General features: G+C 37.8%; 1 protein-coding gene across 6 annotated transcripts in view; it reads left to right on the top strand.

The window, feature by feature from the left end:
- Window positions 1–15,757, top strand: part of LOC112667671 (vitamin D 25-hydroxylase) — a 31,714-nt gene extending 15,957 nt beyond the window's left edge. For 2 of the 6 annotated variants that reach the window (XM_049098857.1, XM_049098858.1), the window contains 4 exons: window positions 1,949–2,090; window positions 6,689–7,321; window positions 7,888–8,217; window positions 9,040–15,757. In XM_049098857.1, coding sequence (XP_048954814.1) covers window positions 1,949–2,090; window positions 6,689–7,321; window positions 7,888–8,217; window positions 9,040–9,215 — 1,281 coding nt within the window. In that variant the 3' untranslated portion in view covers window positions 9,216–15,757. The remainder of the gene's footprint in view (window positions 1–1,948; window positions 2,091–6,688; window positions 7,322–7,887; window positions 8,218–9,039) is intronic. The other 4 variants (XM_049098859.1, XM_049098860.1, XR_007404615.1 and 1 more) reach the window with 3 other exon arrangements.
- Window positions 15,758–21,119: the final 5,362 nt, after the last annotated feature.

Raw genomic sequence — 21,119 nt, 5'->3', positions numbered from 1 at the left:
ATGCCTGGGGAGAGCATGGAAGCTTTGTTCCCCTTTCCCCATACCTTCCCTATGCATATCTTCTGTATGGCTGTTCCTGAGTTATATCCTTCTATGATAAACCGTGAATCTAGTAAGTAAAATGTTTTCCTGAGTTCTATGAACCACTCTAGCCCACTAATCGAACCCAAGGAAGAGGTCGTGGGAACCTCTAATTTATAGCCTGTTGGTCAGAAGAACCCGAACTTGGTGATTGGCATCTGAAGTAGAGATAGGGAGCAGTCTTATGGGACTGAGCCCTTAACTTGTGGGATCTGAAACTATGTCCAGGTAGGTAGTGTCAAAATTGAGTTAAATTCTAGGACACCCAGCTGGTATCCTAGAATTGCTGAGGGGTGGAAAATCATACAGCTGGTGTCAGTTTAGAGTAGAGTACTGAGATGAGAGGAGACACACGAGAAGGAGGCGTTTTCCCTTTATATCTGATACAATTACACTTCTGGGGCTTTATTTTTTTTTTTTTTTTTAATTTTTTTTTTTTTAATTTTTTATTTATGATAGTCACAGAGAGAGAGAGAGAGAGAGAGAGGCAGAGACATAGGCAGAGGGAGAAGCAGGCTCCATGCACCGGGAGCCTGATGTGGGATTCGATCCCGGGTCTCCAGGATCGCACCCTGGGCCAAAGGCAGGCGCCAAACCACTGCGCCACCCAGGGATCCCCCACTTCTGGGGCTTTAAAACAATTTCATTACTGCTTTGGGAACTGAAAGAGTCCCACATTTGCCAGCTGGAAGCCATTCTCTTGGCACTGAAACTCTTCCACTGCCGCTCTTGACTACTACCACTGCTTGTCGCGCACAGTTGATGCTACCTCCCCAAGGTTCTGGGGGTTCCTGCTGCTCGGTTGGCAGAGCCTAGCCTGTGCCAAAGCCTCCATTGTTCAGTTGGTTGCTTCTGCTACTACTTGAAGGTCTTCATCACATTTTTTCCTGTAATTACTTCTGCTGAACTTCTGACTTCTGTTCTTCATTAAACCTATTTGTTGTTTTTTTTTTTTTTCCCCTCTAACGTAGTATAAACCGTGGTTAAATTTGCTCTACTTATTTGCACAGAATGAGGCTTGATTCAGTATTTTGGCCCTAAAAATTAGCTCTCAGCCAAGCCCTGACAGGATGAAGATAAGCAATCTTTGCACACCACTGATAGTTCTCTCACTGCATTAGCCTCTTATTTTGGACTAGCTAGAGTAGACTACAGGAGGTGTTCTGTTGTAAGTGAACCTGAGGTGAATGAAGCACAGGCATAGGATGGATATTCATTCTGTCTTGCCTTTCCCTTAGCTGAGGGCACCCACCTGTGCCTATGTGGTAAGTGCCTTTTCTCCAAGGTCAGATTCCCTTTGGTACCCTCTTTGTTAACTTGGAATTCAGAGACCCAAATACAAATGAGGCTAGTTGTAATATGTTTATACATCAAAGTTCTTTCTCAGGCAATCCCCTCCCTATATAAGCCTGGAAATAATTGTGCTGCTTCCTCATTTATCTTGGAAATAAAAAGAGATTCCTAGATCTTACTGAAGGCATTGAGTTGGAATGAATCTTAAAGGAGCATCTGAATCAAGTACCATATTTTCTGGGGCAACCCTGAAGCCCAAAAAAGTTAAAGGTTCTGTCCAGGGTCCTATATTTGTTTAATGACAAAGCTTAAACTAGAACCCAAGCCTCATGAGCCCAGTACTGTCTTCCTTATACCATTTATAAGATTATGTCTTCAGGCACTGACTAGGTAATGAAATTGTAGTGTTTGCTATGCCTTGTGGAGAGAAGGCGCTCAAAACATTGTCAGTTAAATAATAAATCCTTACATTTTCAGGGAAGTAACAAATACTGGGAGAACCGGGCTTAGCACATTTGGATTTCCATAGTTAATATTTCTGTTTTGTCATTTAAATTTTTTTTTCTTCTCAAAGATCTTCAGTTTAGATCTTGGAGGTATATCAGCTGTGGTTTTAAATGGCTATGATGTAGTAAAGGAATGCCTTGTTCATCAAAGTGAGATTTTTGCAGACAGACCATGCCTTCCTTTATTCATGAAGATGACAAAAATGGGAGGTATGTTTATTTTCACCTATTTAGTGAAATAGTGATTTACTATTTTATTTATTTACTATTATAAATTACACTCCTTATTTTATGTAATTTTAGTATATAGAGTTTAGGTTCTCTTGTACTGATTAGCAGGAAAGAATTAATTAATTTAGATTACAGAACTTAATAGTTGAAGACCTTTCAGGCTACATTATACCCATATTTTAGACCAGTACTTGCTAATTCTGCTGTTGTAATTCCGTCTTATAAATATTGTAAATAATATTTTAAAGAATTAGCATTTAATAATACCTGCAAGTTTTGTGAAGCAAGCTAGGAGAACACATACATGATCATGCATACTTGAATCAAAAGTGGTTTTCAAAGCCAGTCTTGGGTACCTGGTGACATTTTCACTATCAAAATAGAATGTGAAGAAGACTTTCTTAACTACTAACCAGTATGACATGTGCTAGAACACAGATGTTTTTTTTTTTTTTTTTTTTTTTTTTTTTAACACAGATGGTTTTATCCAAAGATACCAAAAGCTACAGCAACAGAGGGTAGCCCGGGTGGCTCAGGGGTTTGACACCTGCCTTCAGCCCAGGGCGTGATCCTGGAGTACTGGGATCGAGTCCCACATTGGGCTCCCTGCATGGAGCCTGCTTCTCCCTCTGCCTATGTCTCTGCCTCTCTCTGTCTCCCTAATGAATAAATAAATAAAATTTAAAAAAAAAAAAAAAGGAGAAAGGTTGAAGGTTAACAGAATTGGTGAGCAGAAAGCCCAAACTAGAGTGTTGAAATCAGATGTAGTGGTTTTAATACTTAATAGTGTAAGAATTTTACAATAATGGTGTCCAGAACTCTCTAATGAGAGCAACACACTTATTTTCAAAGAAAAATGTAACAAAATTTGGTTTCCATAGACTAAAAATAAAGATATTGAAAGGAAAATAAAAATTAACCATTTATTAAATCACAAAGCAAACTGACTAGTGCAAAGAAAACACCAGTTTTAAAGGACGAATTCTCAGGCTAGAGTATAATGATACTTGGAAGCAATAAAATAAATAAAACAAAAATTTCCAACCTCTTACTCTTCTTAATAATAATTAGGTCAAAGAAGAAATTATACCACAATTATAATAGAAAACCTTTAAAGAAATGGTGAAAATGAAAGATGATGTTATCAGAGTAGTATTTGGGATAAAGTATATACTATATATTTTTCAAAGCTACAGTTTTGTAGTTTCAACTATTTTTATCATAAAGTAAGCATTTGGTATTTTCAAAAAAACAGTAAGAGAAAAAGAAGTAGAAAATTTTGTGTTATTGTAAATACATATGCACTGAACTTGCAACTGAGAAATCATAGCCACTATTAGCTCACTCTTTGGGTAAAAGTTGCCCTATAGGTGGGCTCAGCCCATGTTTGGCCAGCATAGAGTTATCACAAAGCTCCTCTGTACCCTCTTGTACATGTATCCCATATACATACATTGCTCTAGGGCTTGCTGTCATCCCAGTGCCTTTGCACTAGCTTTTCCCTGTATGGCAGGAATCTTTCCTGAATATCTGCTAGACTCACTCTCCTGTCCTTTTTTTTTTTTTTTTAATTTTATTTATTTATTTATGATAGTCACACAGAGAGAGAGAGAGAGAGAGAGAGAGGCAGAGACATAGGCAGAGGGAGAAGCAGGCTCCATGCACTGGGAGCCCGACGTGGGATTCGATCCTGGGTCTCCAGGATCACGCCCTGGGCCAAAGGCAGGCGCCAAACCGCTGCACCACCCAGGGATCCCTCACTCTTCTGTCCTATATCTTTACTTATGTCACTTTCTCAGTGATATTTTCCCTGACTACCCTATGTTTCCTTCCTGGCTGTATAATTTATTTGTCTCTTCTCCCTAGCATGTAAGGTCCAAGAGAATAGGGATCTTTGCCTCTTTTGTTTACTGATATATCTGTGACACTTAGAATACTTCCTGGAACACAGTAAGTGTTCCATAAATAAGTGTTGAATATTTGTTGAATGGTCATCTGGGAGTATAGAAAAGACAATGGACTATAGGAACATAAGATGGCTGCATAGCACCAAAGACCCCCTTATGTATGGTTAGCTTTATCATAAGATCCAAATTTATTTATTTTTTTATAAGCTCCAAATTTAAAAACTGTTACACAAAAGTTGCTGAAATGTAAATTTTATAGGTACCTCGTGTACACAAGAGAACGTGACATTTTTCATCATAGGTACATGATGTGTACATCATAGGTACACAACTTCACCAATTGTGAGTGAAGTTTTGAGTAAAGTACATATTATATATATATGTGCTAAGGATGTTGTTTTTCTCTTTAAAAAAAAAAGATTGATTTAGAGAGAAAGCATGACAGAGAGGAGAAGAGGGAAAGGGAGAGAGAATCTTAAGCAGACTCCACACTGAGTGCAGAGCCTGATGGCAGGGCTCAATCTCACGACCTTGAGATCATGACCTGAGCCGAAATCAAGGGTCGGATGCTTAACCGACTGAGCCACCCAGGTGACCCTGTTTTTCCCTTAATAGGTAATTTGTTTTTTTTTTTTTAATTTTTTGCAAATCTCTTTCTTAATTCAAGTATAATTAAACTACAGTGTCCTATTAGTTTTGGATATACAATGTAATGATTCAACAACTCCATACATTACTCAGTGCTCATCATGATAAGCGTACTCTTAATCTCCTTCACCTATTTCACTCATCCCCCCGCATACCTCCCCTCTGGTGACTACCAGTTTGTTCTCTATATTTTAGAGTCTGTTTTATTGATTGTCTCTTTTTTTTGTTTTGTTTCTTAAATTCCACATATGAGTAAAAATCATATGGTATTTGTTTTTCTCTGACTTATTCCACTGAGAGTTATATTCTTTAGATCCATCCATGCTTTTGCAAATGGCAAGATTTCATTCTTTTATTAGGGCTGAGTTCTCTATTCCATTTTGTGTGTGTGTGTATACATATATGTATATATGTATATATATGTGTGCATATATGTATACATAGACATATATATATATATATATATATATATACACACACACACACATATATATATCTCCCACATCTTCTTTACCCATTTGTCTATCAATGAACACTTGGGTTGCTTCCATATCTTGGCTATTGTAAATAATTCTGCAATAAACATAAAGGTGAGGGTGCCTGGGTGGTTCAGTGGTTGGCGTCTGCCTTTGGCTCAGGGCGTGATCCCAGAGTCCTGGGATCGAGTACTGAATCGGGCTCTCTGCATGGAGCCTGCTTCTCCTCCCTCTTTCTATGTCTCTGCCTTTTTTTTTTTAATTTTTATTTATTTATGATAGTCACAGAGAGAGAGAGAGAGAGAGAGAGAGGCAGAGACATAGGCAGAGGGAGAAGCAGGCTCCATGCACCGGGAGCCCGATGTGGGATTCGATCCCGGGTCTCCAGGATCGCGCCCTGGGCCAAAGGCAGACGCCTAACCGCTGCGCCACCCAGGGATCCCTGTCTCTGCCTTTCTATGTCTCTCGTGAATAAATAAATAAAATCTTTAAAAAACAAAATAAACATAAGGGTGCATCTTGATAATTAATTTAAAAGGAATATATTCCACATCAGAAGAGCATACATAGTATACTGTGGAGACTCTGAAATTTTATGGCAACAATACCAACATGAGAAGTTTGAGTTTCATATTTGCCCTCTGTCTTCATTTGGGCTGCTTTAGTAAAAATACCATAGACTTAGTGCCTTAAACAACAATCATTTATTCTCACAGATCTGGAGGCTGGAAAATCAAGATCAAGGGTCCAGGAGATCTGGTGTCTGGTACTTTCTCCATTGATTCCAACTTCTTGGCCTTCTTCCTGTATCCTCACATAGCTGAGAATAGTCATCTCCTGTGTTTCTTATTACGGGCACCAGTCTAGCTTATGAAGCTCTACCCTCATGACCTAATTACCACCTCAAAGGCCCCACTTCCTAATTGAATACCATCACTTTGGGGATTAGGCTTCAACATACGAATTTTGTGGGGACACAAACACTCAATCCATAGTATCCTCCTTTTGGCTTGAATATTTCCACCACATTGATACCTCCTTTCAGGCTTCCTTATTAGCCTTTTCCATAGTCATCTTGTTAGGGAACATTTGCTTTTAATAGGAGAAAAATCTGTATTCTAAAATCTAGAAACAGAAACACAGAAAATTTTTAATCCTACAAGCATGATTTTCAGTTGTTTGCTTTAGTCCAATATAAAATTTACCCATAGAACATGAAATAATTTTGTCTTTTGTAGATGAGGCTTATAGTAATAGGTAAAATTATATAAGACTGTTCAGTTTCTTGTGCTGGAAGAATTACAGGTCTTTTCTGCCTGTCCCCACATAAAAAGTAGACAAGCTTTATCTGTTGACAGTATTCTGTGGCTAATGAGTAGCAAAGAACAAGGCTTAACCACTAAGTCTAGTTTTAGTTTTATAGAAAGATAATTTGGAAAAGAATGGCTAACCATCTTTTTTAACTCCATAGCATTTTTAGGTGTTAGAAACAGGAAATGTAGGAATGATAAAGCTTTTTTTAAGACTTTTTTTTTTTTTTTTCCAGGCTTACTCAATTCCAGATATGGCCGAGGATGGGTTGATCACAGAAAATTAGCTGTAAATAGCTTTCGCTGTTTTGGATATGGCCAAAAGTCTTTTGAATCTAAAATCTTAGAAGAAACCAATTTTTTTATTGATGCTATTGAAACATACAAAGGTAGACCTTTTGACCTTAAACAATTAATAACAAATGCTGTTTCAAACATAACCAATCTGATCATTTTTGGAGAACGCTTCACTTATGAAGACACGGATTTTCAGCACATGATTGAGTTATTTAGTGAAAATGTGGAACTAGCAGCCAGTGCCTCAGTCTTCTTGTATAATGCCTTTCCATGGATTGGTATCATACCTTTTGGAAAACATCAACAGCTATTTAGAAATGCAGCTGTAGTGTATGATTTTCTCTCCAGGCTTATTGAAAAAGCTTCCATCAACAGAAAGCCTCAGTCACCCCAGCATTTTGTTGATGCTTATTTAAATGAGATGGATCAAGGTAAAAATGACCCATCATGTACTTTCTCCAAGGAAAACCTCATTTTTTCCGTGGGTGAACTCATCATTGCTGGAACTGAAACTACAACCAATGTGCTTCGGTGGGCAATTCTTTTCATGGCCCTTTATCCTAATATACAAGGTGAGGATCCTCTTGATCTCAGGGCTGTCCCTACATTTAGGACTTACACATGTTTTAGAGTCTTTGGGTATGTACAAAGCATTTTATTTAGGAATTTATGCTGTGCTAGCCAACAAGAAAAATATTTCATAGTTATAAAGAGTTTCACATATGTTACCTCCAGTCATGTAAAAATGTCAGAGATGGGTCTCTTTATGCCCGTTTTCTCCAGCTAAATGGCTGACTTGCCCAATCTCAGCCACTGGAAGTGGCAGAGCTGGGACCTGAACCCTGTTTTGTTTCCTTTAATTCAAGTTTTATGTTTCACTATTTCCCTTGCTGAGAGTGATGTTATTACAATTATTTTTACTACTTTTAGTGTGTTTTTCACAAAAGAGTTACTCAGAACATTGGTTTCTGGTGGCACACAATATATGGCCTATGTTTAAAAAGAACTCCCAGATAATGAAAAATCTGAATCTGGTACCCGTACCTTGTTGACTTATTATATAGGCTATCCAAAGGGAAATTACTTTGGATGTAATTCTAAGAATTGCATAATAACTTGAACACTTTTTCTCTAACAGGACAAGTTCAGAAAGAGATCGATTTAATTATGGGACCCACTGGGAAGCCCTCTTGGGATGACAAATGCAAAATGCCTTATACTGAGGCAGTCTTGCATGAAGTTTTAAGATTCTGTAATATAGTGCCATTAGGAATTTTCCATGCAACCTCTGAAGATGCAGTTGTACGTGGTTATTCCATTCCTAAAGGCACAACAGTAATTACAAATCTTTATTCTGTACATTTTGATGAAAAGTACTGGAGAAACCCAGAAATATTCTATCCTGAGCGATTTCTGGACAGCAGTGGATATTTTGCCAAGAAGGAGGCTTTGGTTCCATTTTCCCTAGGTAAGAAAACTTTCACAAGGACACAACTTTAGGACAGAGCATAATGATGATTTATCATGTATGACATCTTCATCTGAAACGTTCTGTTGTAGAATTAAAGACTCCAACTCTGAAAATACAGCATTGAATCTTACAGGAGAGATTGGTTTAATTAGAGGTCATTAACACCTGTTTGTACTCAACACTTAGAAATTGTTGAGAAGCTGTGGCTTCTTCTGAAACTTTTTTGCTTGTGGATTTGGGTTTGGATCAAAACTTGAAGGGCTAGAAGTCTGTAGGAACAGGTAGCTTGAGAAACTGAGACCCAGGGGAGGAAATGACATAATTTGAAGTGAAATTGAAACATAGCTCTCTTGGCTTCTTCTTCACTGTACCTCATCTCTAAAATTATTGCATTTGCTGTAAAAAAAAAGTACACAGACCACAAGACCAATGGAAGATGGATTAGAAGCTCTTCTTTCATTGGGGAAGGGTTCACATTTAGGCATTTGAATTGAAACGAACTTCTCATGGATCTATAGAACAAAATGAAATTTGTTCAAATTTCTACCTGAAATTTGATCTTTCATGGCATATCTTGGGCTGTGTTGCAAAGTGCAAGGGAAGTGTGGAAGGGGATTAATAAGCTTACAGAAGTCCATGATCTGACAAGAGAAGGTAAAGAAATGGGCTCTAGGAACTGAAGTGCCAGCTGTTATTTTTAATAAACATAACTGCCTCTTTCTTTAAATAACAGACTTAGTGAATGGTATCCATATACTAGATATGAATTTTAGTAAATATTATGGATTCTAAAAAATCATGCTGTTCTTTTTTGTTTAGGGAAAAGACATTGCCTTGGAGAGCAGCTGGCTAGGATGGAGATGTTCCTGTTTTTCACAGCATTGCTCCAGCGGTTTCACTTGCATTTCCCCCATGGGCTGGTTCCAGATCTGAAGCCCCGATTAGGCATGACATTGCAACCCCAGCCCTACCTCATCTGTGCAGAAAGACGCTGAAAGTACATGGATGTTTTGTGGGAAAAGGCTGTCTGGTTGCCTTTTATCCCTGAACCTGGTTTATCTAATCAGTATATGTGTTTGGGCAGAAATCACAGCATCATACAGCCAAATGAACACGGGCATGTCTTTGAAAGCAGTACTAAAGTAATAATAGGCATTAGCTATGGTTTTTTCTAAGCTTTCACGGCTCCTAAGGTGGGATTATCTGTGGAGGAAAACAAAGGTGCAAATGACAGGTTTTGCTTAAGTAGGAAGGGCCGTGGATGCCCTTGGCACAGCCCGACTTTTCACCCTCTTCTTGAGCACCAGGTACCCTCTTCCTTTCTTGACTCCATCTTGCTCCTGTCCTGGGGGGTTTGCTTCCAAATGGCAGTGGCATTTCCCTTCTGATCAGGTATTATCATTAATGGGTAGTGTGGTAGGGAGTCAACTTTAATAGAGGAATAAAGAAATTAGAACCTAAATAAATGAATTTGGAGTACAGAGGTATTTTAGACACAGTGGCAGATAATAGAAGAAATATCTATGTATTTTAGAACCTGCCAGTGCTTTCAAATCTTGCTCCCTGTGATGTTTTCATAAGAATTACATTGTTCTTGGGCAGCCCGGGTGGCTCAGTGGTTTAGCGCCGCCGTCAGCCCGGGGCCTGATCCTGGGACCCGGGATCGAGTCCCACGTCGGGTTCCCTGCATGGAGCCTGCCTCTCCCTCTGCCTGTGTCTCTGCCTCTCTCTCTCTCTCTCCCTGTTTCTCATTAATAAATAAAAAAAATCTTTAAAAAAAAAAAAAAGAATTACATTGTTCTTACAAATGAAGGTCCCTAACCCCTGAATATTCATTCCCATAGCACCAGTTCAGTAAAAGGAAATTACAAGAATGTAATTATAATAAAAATGACCTCCTAAAAGTGATTATTAATTCTTTATGGGCAGAGACATTTTTCCTAGTACCACTTTTTTCTTAACCAATCTCAGGTCTTTTTTTTTCTTTTAAAGATTTTATTGATTTATTCATGAGAGACACAGAGAGAGAGGCAGAGATACAGGCAGAGGGAGAAGCAGACTCCTTGCAGGAAGCCTGATGTGGGACTCAATCCTGGGACTCCAGGATCATGCCCTGAGCCAAAGGCAGGTGCTCAACCATTGAGCCACCCAAGCATCTCCCAATCTCAGGTCTTAAAGATGGAATTGTTTTACCTTTTAGAGTTCTCCAGGCATTTTCATGGATTGCTGTTATTTTTCTGAAGATAACAATATACAAATCAAAAAAAACATGCTTTAGAGCCAGGGTAAATGTATATGTTGGGACACTTGAGCATGATGAGTGTCTAGTAGTAATGATGCCAGGAAAATAAGTGTGAACTATGACCTATCAAACTGGTATGTATATTATTCACCCACTTACAGTTTTTTTTAACATGATTTCTTCCAAGGTTGTACATCAAGAGTTTCTACTCTTGTAACGTAGCTCATGAATAGTTGTAGCCTTAAAACAAATGCACATAATAACGACTTCTATTAAGAATATGAATTTAACCTTAATAACCTTATCTGTTGATATTTTCAAGTTTCTGTGTGATGAATTAGGAGTCTTTGCATCTCCGATATATTGAGACATTTGTGGTTGCAAGAGGAAAAAGTCCTGGACAAATTTACATAACTAATAAAGGAGAAATTTGGTGGTATTTCGGCAGTTTTAGGGTAGGTATGACCTACATGTTCCATGGTATAATCAAATAAATGTCTGTTTGCATTTCTCAGTTTTGCCTCCCAGATGGTATCAGCTTTAATCTTAAGACTGACTCATGGAAGTACATATGCTTTGCCTCCTTGTTGAGACTGAGCTTGGGTTGTTTCTGGGGAAGTTAGGGAGCTTTTCAGGTATTCTCCCCAAACTGTTCTTTGTGTCCTAAGTTATGTGCCCATTTTTTAAAACTATGTCTTTTGAGTGGGATTATGGTTCACTGAGGCCTGACTACTAGAGTCAGTGATGGAGTTGGTTTCCTCCAAAGAACATGTGCTACATTGGGGTAGTATAGTTACCTAAACAAAAATAAGGAGAGTTATGAAGAGAAGAGGAACTCTGGACTAGCAGATTAATTACCATATCTGCCTCACTGCCCTCTAACTGCTTCCTAAGATAAGCAACTCTTCCACCTGCTTCCCTGACTCTTGACAGATCTGTTAATTCAGGTTACTTTTTGATTTTTGCTTTTCCTTTGACACAGAATGTCTCTCATCCCTGGCCTCCTACTTGCTGTCATATCTCATATAAATGCCTAGGTGGAGCTCTACAGACTGGGGATTCTGGAAGCTTGGTAGACTTAGCAAAGAAATTTAGTGAACTGGAGCAGGTTATAATCAAAATTAAGGAGGCCTCATTTTGCTCTTGAATACTATCATTATTCAAGGATGATTAAGACCTTCATAAATCTACAGACAATAAAAGAACATGCTATTTATTTTCTTTACCTTGTATCTAAAGAAATGTTATAAAAAAATAAAAAAAAATAAATATTATATATTTTTTTCTTGCTGAAGTTAATGCCAATGTGACAAAAATCATTTAAAAATGTAGATTTAGGGCAGCCCGGGTGGCTCAGTGGTTTAGCACCACCTTCAGCCCAGGGCCTGATCCTGGAGACCTGAGATCGAGTCCCATGTTGGGCTCCCTGCATGGAGCTCACTTCTCCCTCTGCCTGTGTCTCTGCCTCTCTCTCTGTGTCTCTCATGAATAAATAAATAAAATCTTAAAAAAAAAAAATTGGGGCAGCCTGGGTGGCTCAGTGGTTTGGTGCTGCCTTCAGCCCAGGACCTGATCCTGGGTACCCGGGATCAAGTCCCACATCAGGCTTCTTGCATGGAGCCTGCTTCTCCCTCTGCCAGTGTCTCTGCCTTTCTTTATCTCTGTGTCTCTCATGAATAAATAAATAAAATCTTTTTAAAAAATTGTAGAAAAAAAATTGTAGATTTATGAGACACCTGAGTGGCCCAGGTTGAGCGTCTGCCTTTGGCTCAGCGCATGATCCCAGTTTAGGGATCAAGTCCCACATCAGGATCCCTGTGAGGAGCCTGCATCTCCCTCTGCCTATGTCTCTGCCTCTCTCTATATCTCTCATGAATAACTAAATAAAATCGTTTTTTTTTTAATGTAGATTTATAACTTTTAAAAGGTAAAAGCTTTACTCTCACTTAATGTGCTCATTTATAGCCAAATAAATAGGGGTTCAAACAGGAAATGATTCCTCTAGTTCATAGCAGAGGCATGTCTTTCATCCCATACTCTTTTTACTCCTAATAATTAAACCATGCTTTACAGTTAATTATAAAGTGATTTTTTTTATAGTTTGGAGACCAGTGATAACTGTGGTAAAAATAAAATATTGCATTTTTGGAAAAATATAAATTAACAGGAATTAGTAAGAAATCCATAATGGAAAATATATTTTTTTAAAGATTCTATTTATTTATTCATGAGAGACACAGAGAGAGAGAGTGAGAGGCAGGGACACAGGCAGAGGGAGAAGCAGGCTCCATGCAGGGAGCCTGATGTGGGACTCAATCCCAGGACTCCAGGATCACGCCCTAGGCAGAAGGCAGGCACTAAACCACTGAGCCACCCAGGCATCCCAAGTATCTTGAAATTTAAAAAAAAAAAAATTATAAACTTTGGGCAAAGGGGAAAGACAAACCAAAATTGAAGAATTTCTAGAAAATGATAAAAACACCGAACATCAGGGGATGCCTGGGTGGCTCAGTGGTTGGGTATCTGCCTTTGGCCCAGGGTGTGACCTGGGATGCTGGATTGAATCCCACATCTGGCTCCTTGCAGGGACTCTGCTTCTCCCTCTGCCTATGTCTCTGCCTCTTTCTGTTTCTCATGAATGAATAAAATCTTTAAAAAAAAAAACAAACAAAAAACTCTGAACATCAGGATCTATGGATACAGCTAAAGTAGTCCTCAGAAGAAAACTCATAGCCCTAAGTGCTTATTTCAGTGAAAAATGTTGAAAATGAGGGCCTTTGGCCCAGGGCGCGATCCTGGAGATCCAGGATCGAATCCCACGTCAGGCTCCCGGTGCATGGAGCCTGCTTCTCCCTCTGCCTATGCCTCTGCCTCTCTCTCTCTCTCTCTCTGTGACTATCATAAATAAATAAAAATTAAAAAAAAAAAAGATAAAAAAAAATAAAAAAAATAAAAGTAGAAAATCGGGGATCCCTGGGTGGTCGGGGATCCCTGGGTGGTACAGCGGTTTGGCGCCTGCCTTTGGCCCAGGGCGCGATCCTGGAGACCAGGGATCGAATCCCACGTTGGGCTCCCGGTGCATGGAGCCTGCTTCTCCCTCTGCCTGTGTCTCTGCCTCTCTCTCTCTCTGTGTGTGACTATCATAAATAAATTTTAAAAATTAAAAAATAAATAAAATAAAAGTAGAAAATCAACCAAAGGAAAGCATAAGAAAGGAATTATAAATTCCTGACGGACCAAAATTAATGAGTTAGATAATAGAGAAATAGAACTAATAAGTTGGATCTTTTTTTTTATATTTAGATTTAAGTTGAGAGAGAGCATGAGCATAGGGGAGGGGCAGAAGGAGAAGCAGACTCTCCATTGAGCAGGGAATACAACTCAGGGCTTGATCCAGGACCCAGGGATCATGATTGCCATCCAGAGACCTCCAGAATTTTTTTTTTTTTTTTTTTTTTGGTCAATACATTAGATGAAGGGTCAGTAAATTAGACCCTACAGTCAAAATTTGGCTCACTATCAGTTTTGGTATGGCGTCCAAGCTAAGAATGATATTTACATTGAAAAAAAAATACTTTGTGACACGACAATTTTCTGAATTTCAAATTGAGTGTTCATAGTTACACTCGAACACAGAGACTCTCTTTTTTTTTTTCAGACACTCTTTTTAAAAAATATGTTGCCTACAGCTGCTTTTTTGCAATGATGTCTGCAGAGTTGAGTAGTTGTGACAAAGTATATGTGGCACTCTCTCTTCACTTTGCATCTGCTTGACACACTGCAAATCAGTGATATGGTTAGAACATGACAGCATTTCCAGCTCCATGCATATCTCCATGTTATAGCATTTATTTAAAAACCTTAAGCTTTAATTTTTTTTTAACCAGTGCATACACATCAGATCAAACAAAAACAAGAAGAGAAAGAAAAGTGAATTTTGAATGTCACACTCTTCAGGCACAGGGGCAAAACATTGTGTTTATTATAGAATAACACTAGCTCTGCCCAAAAAAGCGCAGTATGTACTCTCAGTATGCTTTGGCACTACCACACTGATCACAATATTCCTCACATAGGAAAGCATTGGTCAAAAATATGAGATATTTTTTATTTAGTGATATCTAACAATTCTAACAATCTAACATTCTAACAATTTCTTCAGGAAAAATGAAAATGAAGCTGCAACCAAAGTAAGTTTCTAAGTAGCTCATTTGTTATCCAAACAGTGAAAGCCATTTATTACTTGTGAATTAATTGTGTTTAATTGAAGCAGCCAAAGAAATGGGTCCAGAAAATAAACTTGTTTAAGATTAATAGTCTTTCAGTGAGAACAGTTGCTCGGAGTTGAGGGCATTGGAGCAATGTCGATAGTCATTTAAAAACAATGCAGATGATTTTGAGTGATTTTCCTTGACTTTTAATGAGTAAACAGATGTTATCCATACTGTTCAATTGCTGTTTATTCAAGATATCAATGCCAAATTTGATTGAAAATTTAGCTTCTTTTACTAGTCTTCATGAAACATCCACAGGATATTTTCAAAGATGGGAAAACACTAATTCAGTACAACTTGAGATGGAATCAGCTAAGATATGTTACAACCAATAGCAAAAACACATGTGGAACATAAAAAGGCCTAGACAGATTGTGATTCATCAGCAGGCACTTTGCACAAAATACTTGAATTTATCATGCATTACAAAACTGGTGTTGTCAACAGTGAACTTCATTTAGTCCCATGAACTTAACCATTGTTAGTTTTGTGAATTTTTGTCACAAATAGAAGCTGAATAATATCCGACTGGCTCTATCAAGTCACAGTTCAATGACTTAGCAGTGATAACATTTTATTGAAAATTTTTTAGGTCAGGACCAAAATTGAAATTTTTCTGAATAAGAACAACCACTATTTATCACTGTTACCAAGTACTGAATGGCTTTCGACACCAGCTTTTACAGCAGACTTAATCGTTCTTAGTTTAACCTAAAATTATATGGTAAAACAGTGCTTATATGGGAAACATACTGAAGTGAAGTTGTTTCAACAACCTAACACTTTGAAGCAAAGTATAGTTGACCCTTGAACAACACAAGAGTTAGGGACACCAACTCCTGTGCAGTTGAAAATTTGGGTATAACTTTGGACTTTCCAAAAACTTAACTACTAATAGCCTACTGTTGACTGGAAGCCTTACTGATAACATAAATAGTCAATTAATGTATATTTTGTATGTTCTATCCCGTATTCTTAAATCAGAGAAAAGAAAATGTTATTAAAATCAAAAGAGGGGTGACGCCTGGATGGCTCAGCCATTGTCTGCCTTTGGCCCAGGGCATGATCCTGGGATCGATTCCCCATCAGGCCCCTTGCAAGGAGCCTGCTTCTCCTTCAGCCTGTGTCTCTGCCTCTCTGTGTCTCTCATGAATAAATAAATAAAATCTTTTTTAAAAAAAATCAGAAGAGAGGCACTTGGGCGGCTCAGTTGGCTAAGTGTCCGACTTTTAATTTTGGCTCAGGTCATGATGTCAGGGTTGTAAGATCAACCCCCACACACACTGGGTATGGAACCTACTTAATATTCTGTCTTTTTCTCCCTCTGCCTCCCCCCACCCCACCCCTTGCTTGCATGCATGCACTCTTAAAAGCATACACACACACACAAGAAAATACATTCATAGTACCGTACTGTAAAAAACTTACCTATAAGTGGATCTGTTCAGTTCAAGCCTGTGTTGTTCAAGTGTCAGTTGTAATATCAAACTACTTCATGTACTTGTGCTGTTAAAAGTTAAATTAGGCCTCCATTCCCACACATCTTTCCAGCAGATATGTCTGTGAACTCACACGAAAGTTCCAACACCACCTTTTCAGACTTGAATGCAAGTGCAAAGGAAATTTCCATACTTCAGAATTTATTTAACTATGCGATCAAAGAGCTTCCATCTAACTTTCAATTGTAAGTGATTAGTCTGCAAAGTAATGACATGCTAAAAGGCAAATATTGAAGAATTTAATAGAATTCAATAAATGCCATCCCAGTAATTAATATACTCAATTAAAATGAGATGCTCATGGGTTGATATCAGTATTTGACAGTACCCATCTTTGTGAAAAGGCACGTTCAAATATGAAATATGTAAATCTCATTACAGAACAGCATTAACAGATGAACATTTGTAATGTTTTGATGATAGGTTCAAACATGAACTTTGTTGATAGGCTCAAACACAAACTTTGAATCTCAATTCAGCAAAATTTTATCTCCCAGCAAAGAATTCCTTTTTTCTCATTAGTGGATCAATATTATTTTAGAGCACTTAATTATATTTTGAATATCAATAGAAATTTTGTAGAAAATTTTCACTCCTATAAGTACCTACATAATATTCTTGGCCTGGAAGACCTTGGATATTTACTGTCCACCCCTATATGACAAAGTTTGCTGACTCTGGAATTAGACAAGCAAATTAGACACTAGATAACTTGATTAATTAAAGGGGGACAGAATAAATACTTAAGGGAGAATAATCCCAGAAACCGAATTTTAATAATGCGTAGAAAATTGATTTATATAACTCAATGCAAAGAAGTTTGAAGATATGAATGAAATCGGATGAAAATAGAATTTACCAATATTAGGGCACAGTTAATAGTCTGACTCTTGATTTTGGCTCAGAGTCATGAGATCAAGCCCCACATCAGGCTCTGTGTTCAGCATGGAGTCCACTTGAGGTTCTCTCTCAAATCTTTTTTTTTTTTTAAGATTTTATTTATTCATGAGTGACACAGAGAGAGAGAGAGAGAGGCAGAGGCACCCAGGCGTCCCTCAAATAAATAAATCTTTTTTAAAAAAATGAATTTACCAGAAAAAAAAATGAATTTACCAATATAGACCTTAAAGGAAATAGATTCAACAGACCGCAGTTTTCATTAAAAGTTGCCAAGAGTGTATCCCTCAAAAAACTGTTTGAGCTAATACACTAATAATGAACCAGGAGGGAAAAAAATTGGGGAAATAATCCTATTTACAATTGCACCAAAAATAATAAAATACCTAGAGATAAATTTAAGCATGGAGGTGAAAGACCTGTACTCTGAAAACTATAGGACGTTGATGAAAGAAATTGAAGATGACACAAACAAATGGAAAGATACTTCATGCTCATGAAGTATCAAAAGAACAAATATTGTTAAAATGTCCATACCACCCAAAGCAATTTACAGATTCAATGCAACCCATATCAAAATACCAATAGTATTTTTCACAGAACTAGAACAAATAATCCTAAAATTTGTGTAGAATCGCAAAAGACCCTGAATAACCAAAGTGATCTTAGAAAAGAAAAAACAGACCTGGAGGTATCACAATCCCAGACTTCAAGATATACTACAAGATTACCACAAGCAGGGACCTGAGCCACCTGGGTGGCTCAGCGGTTGAGTGCCTGCCTTCGGCCCAGGGCATGATCCCAGGGTCCTGGGATCAAGTCCCACATACGGCCTTCTGCATGGAGCCTGCTTCTCTCTCTGCCTGTGCCTCTGCCACTCTCTTTGTGTCTGTCATGAATAAATAAATAAAATCTTTATTTTAAAAAAAAGATTACCACAAGTAATCAAAACAGTATGGTGCCAGCACAAAAATAGACATGTAATCAATGAATGGTACAGAATAGAGCCCAGAAATAAGCCCACCCTTTTATAGTCCATCTATAAGAGGCAAGAATATGCAATGGGAGAAAAACAGTCTGTTAAACAATAGTTGGGAAAACTGGACCACTTTCGTACACATACACAAAAGTAAACTCAAAATGGATGAAAGCCCGAAATGTGAAACTCGTGGGCTTCCAGAAGAGAATCCAAAATCCCAGAAGAGACCATAGGCAATAATTTCTCTGACATTGGTCATAGAAACATTTTTTAAAGCTATGCCTTCTTTTTTTTTAATTTATTTTTTATTGGTGTTCAATTTACCAACATACAGAATAACCCCCAGTGCCCGTCACCCATTCACTCCCACCCCCCGCCCTCCTCCCCTTCTACCACCCCTAGTTCGTTTCCCAGAGTTAGCAGTCTTTACGTTCTGTCTCCCTTTCTGATATTTCCCACACATTTCTTCTCCCTTCCCTTATATTCCCTTTCACTATTATTTATATTCCCCAAATGAATGAGAACATATAATGTTTGTCCTTCTCCGACTGACTTACTTCACTCAGCATAATACCCTCCAGTTCCATCCACGTTGAAGCAAATGGTGGATATTTGTCATTTCTAATAGCTGAGTAATATTCCATTGTATACATAAACCACATCTTCTTTATCCATCATCTTTCGATGGACACCGAGGCTCCTTCCACAGCTTGGCTATTGTGGACATTGCTGCTAGAAACATCGGGGTGCAGGTGTCCCGGCATTTCATTGCATCTGAATCTTTGGGGTAAATCCCCAACAGTGCAATTGCTGGGTTGTAGGGCAGGTCTATTTTGAACTCTTTGAGGAACCTCCACACAGTTTTCCAGAGTGGCTGCACCAGTTCACATTCCCACCAACAGTGCAGGAGGGTTCCCCTTTCTCCACATCCTCTCCAACATTTGTGGCTTCCTGCCTTGTTAATTTTCCCCATTCTCATTGGTGTGAGGTGGTATCTCATTGTGGTTTTGATTTGTATTTCCCTGATGGCAAGTGATGCAGAGCATTTTCTCATGTTAAAGCTATGCCTTCTGAGGCAAGGGAAACAAAAGCAAAATTAACTATTGGAACTACGTCAAAATAAAAAGTTCCTGGGATCCCTGGGTGGCGCAGCGGTTTGGCGCCTGCCTTTGGCTCAGGGTGGGATCCTGGAGACCCGGGATCGAATCCCACATCGGGCTCCCTGCATGGAGCCTGCTTCTCCCTCTGCCTGTGTCTCTGCCTCTCTGTGTGTGTGTGTGTGTGACTATCATGAATAAATAAATAAAATCTTTAAAAAAATTAAATTAAATTAAAAGTTCCTGCACAGCAAAGGAAACAGTTAACAAAAAGATGACCTACTGAATGGGAGAAGATATATGCGAATGATCTATCTTGAAAAAGGGCTAATAGCCAAAATAAATAAAGAACTTAACAACTCAACACCAAAAAAAAAAGCAAAAAATTCAATTTAAAGATGGGCAGAAGGCATGAACAGACATTTTCCCAAAGAAGATCTAAAGATGGCCAGATCTTTAGAAGATCAAAGGTGACACAAAAAGATGCTTAACATCACTTATCATCAGGGAAATGCAAACCAAAAGTCACAATCGGATATCACGTCACACCTGTCAGAACAGCTGAAAACAAAAACAGGAGTTGGCAAGGACTTGGAAAAAATGTACACTCATACACTGTTGGTGGGAATGCAAACAGGTGCAGCCACTATGGAAAATAGGATAGAAGTTTCTCAAAAAATTAAAAATTGATTTAGCATATGATCCATTAATTCCACTAGTGTGTCTTTACCCAAGGAATATGAAAATACTAATTCAAAAAGCTACATGGACCCGTATGTTTATTGCAGTGTTATTTAAAATAGCCAAGATATGGAAGGAACCCAAGTATCCATTGATAGATGAACAGATAAAGAAGATTGGTATGCATATACACAATGGAATATTACTTAGCCATAAAAAAGAACAAAATTTTCCCATTTGCAACAACATGGATATATCTAAAGGGTATAATGCTAAGTGAAATGACTCTGAGAAGAACAAGTATCACATGGTTTCATTCATACATGAAATATAAGAAACAAACAAAAAGACCAAAACTAAACTCTTAAATATAGAGAACAAACGAGTGGTTGCCAGAGAAGAGGCAAAAGGGGATGGATGAAATAAGTGAAGGGAATTAAAAGTACACTTATGATGAGTATTATATTGTATACCTGAAATTAATATAATACTATGTTAATTATACTGGAATTAAATATAATAAAAATAAAATGTAAAAAAAAATCCTATATGAACTGTCCCATAGCATAAAAACAAAAAGGAAATTCTTAAATGCTTTTTTGGAATCAAATTTTATTAAAATAAATTCTTAAAAAATAAAAATTAAAAAAAAAATTCTTAAGATCCACCACTGCATCTAAAACTTAATGCATGTGATGCCTGGCTGGCTCAGTGGTTGAGCATCTATCTTTGGCTCAGGTCATGATCCCGGGGTCCTGGGATTGAGTCCCACATTGGGCTTTCTGCATGGAGCCTGCTTCTCCCTCTGCCTATGTCTCTGCCTCTCTCTCTCTGTCTTTCATGAATAAATAAATAAAATCTTTAAAAAAATAATAAAATAAAAATAAAAATTAATGCATATGATCAAACAGGGTTTACTCCGGGAACATAGGAATGGTTCAACATTAGGAATATTAATCTTATACAAAGAATTGAGGTAGATATCTTCATAGATGCTGAAAAGTCATTTGATGAAATTTAACACTCAGTAAAATACAAATTGACAGTGAATACATACATATATACACCTATTTAAAAAGGATATGTTTATTTGCAAATATATGTATATAAAGGATATATACACATTCCAAATTTGAAGTGGAAATATTGGAGGTCTTCCTTTAATATTAACAAGAAAATTAGTCCACTATCACCACTATTGTTTTCACATTGTATTAGCTAAAATTCAAT

Source organism: Canis lupus, chromosome 21 (assembly GCF_003254725.2).
Source record: "Canis lupus dingo isolate Sandy chromosome 21, ASM325472v2, whole genome shotgun sequence".
Lineage (NCBI taxonomy): Eukaryota > Metazoa > Chordata > Mammalia > Carnivora > Canidae > Canis > Canis lupus.
This window is presented reverse-complemented; position numbering and strand designations above follow the sequence as displayed.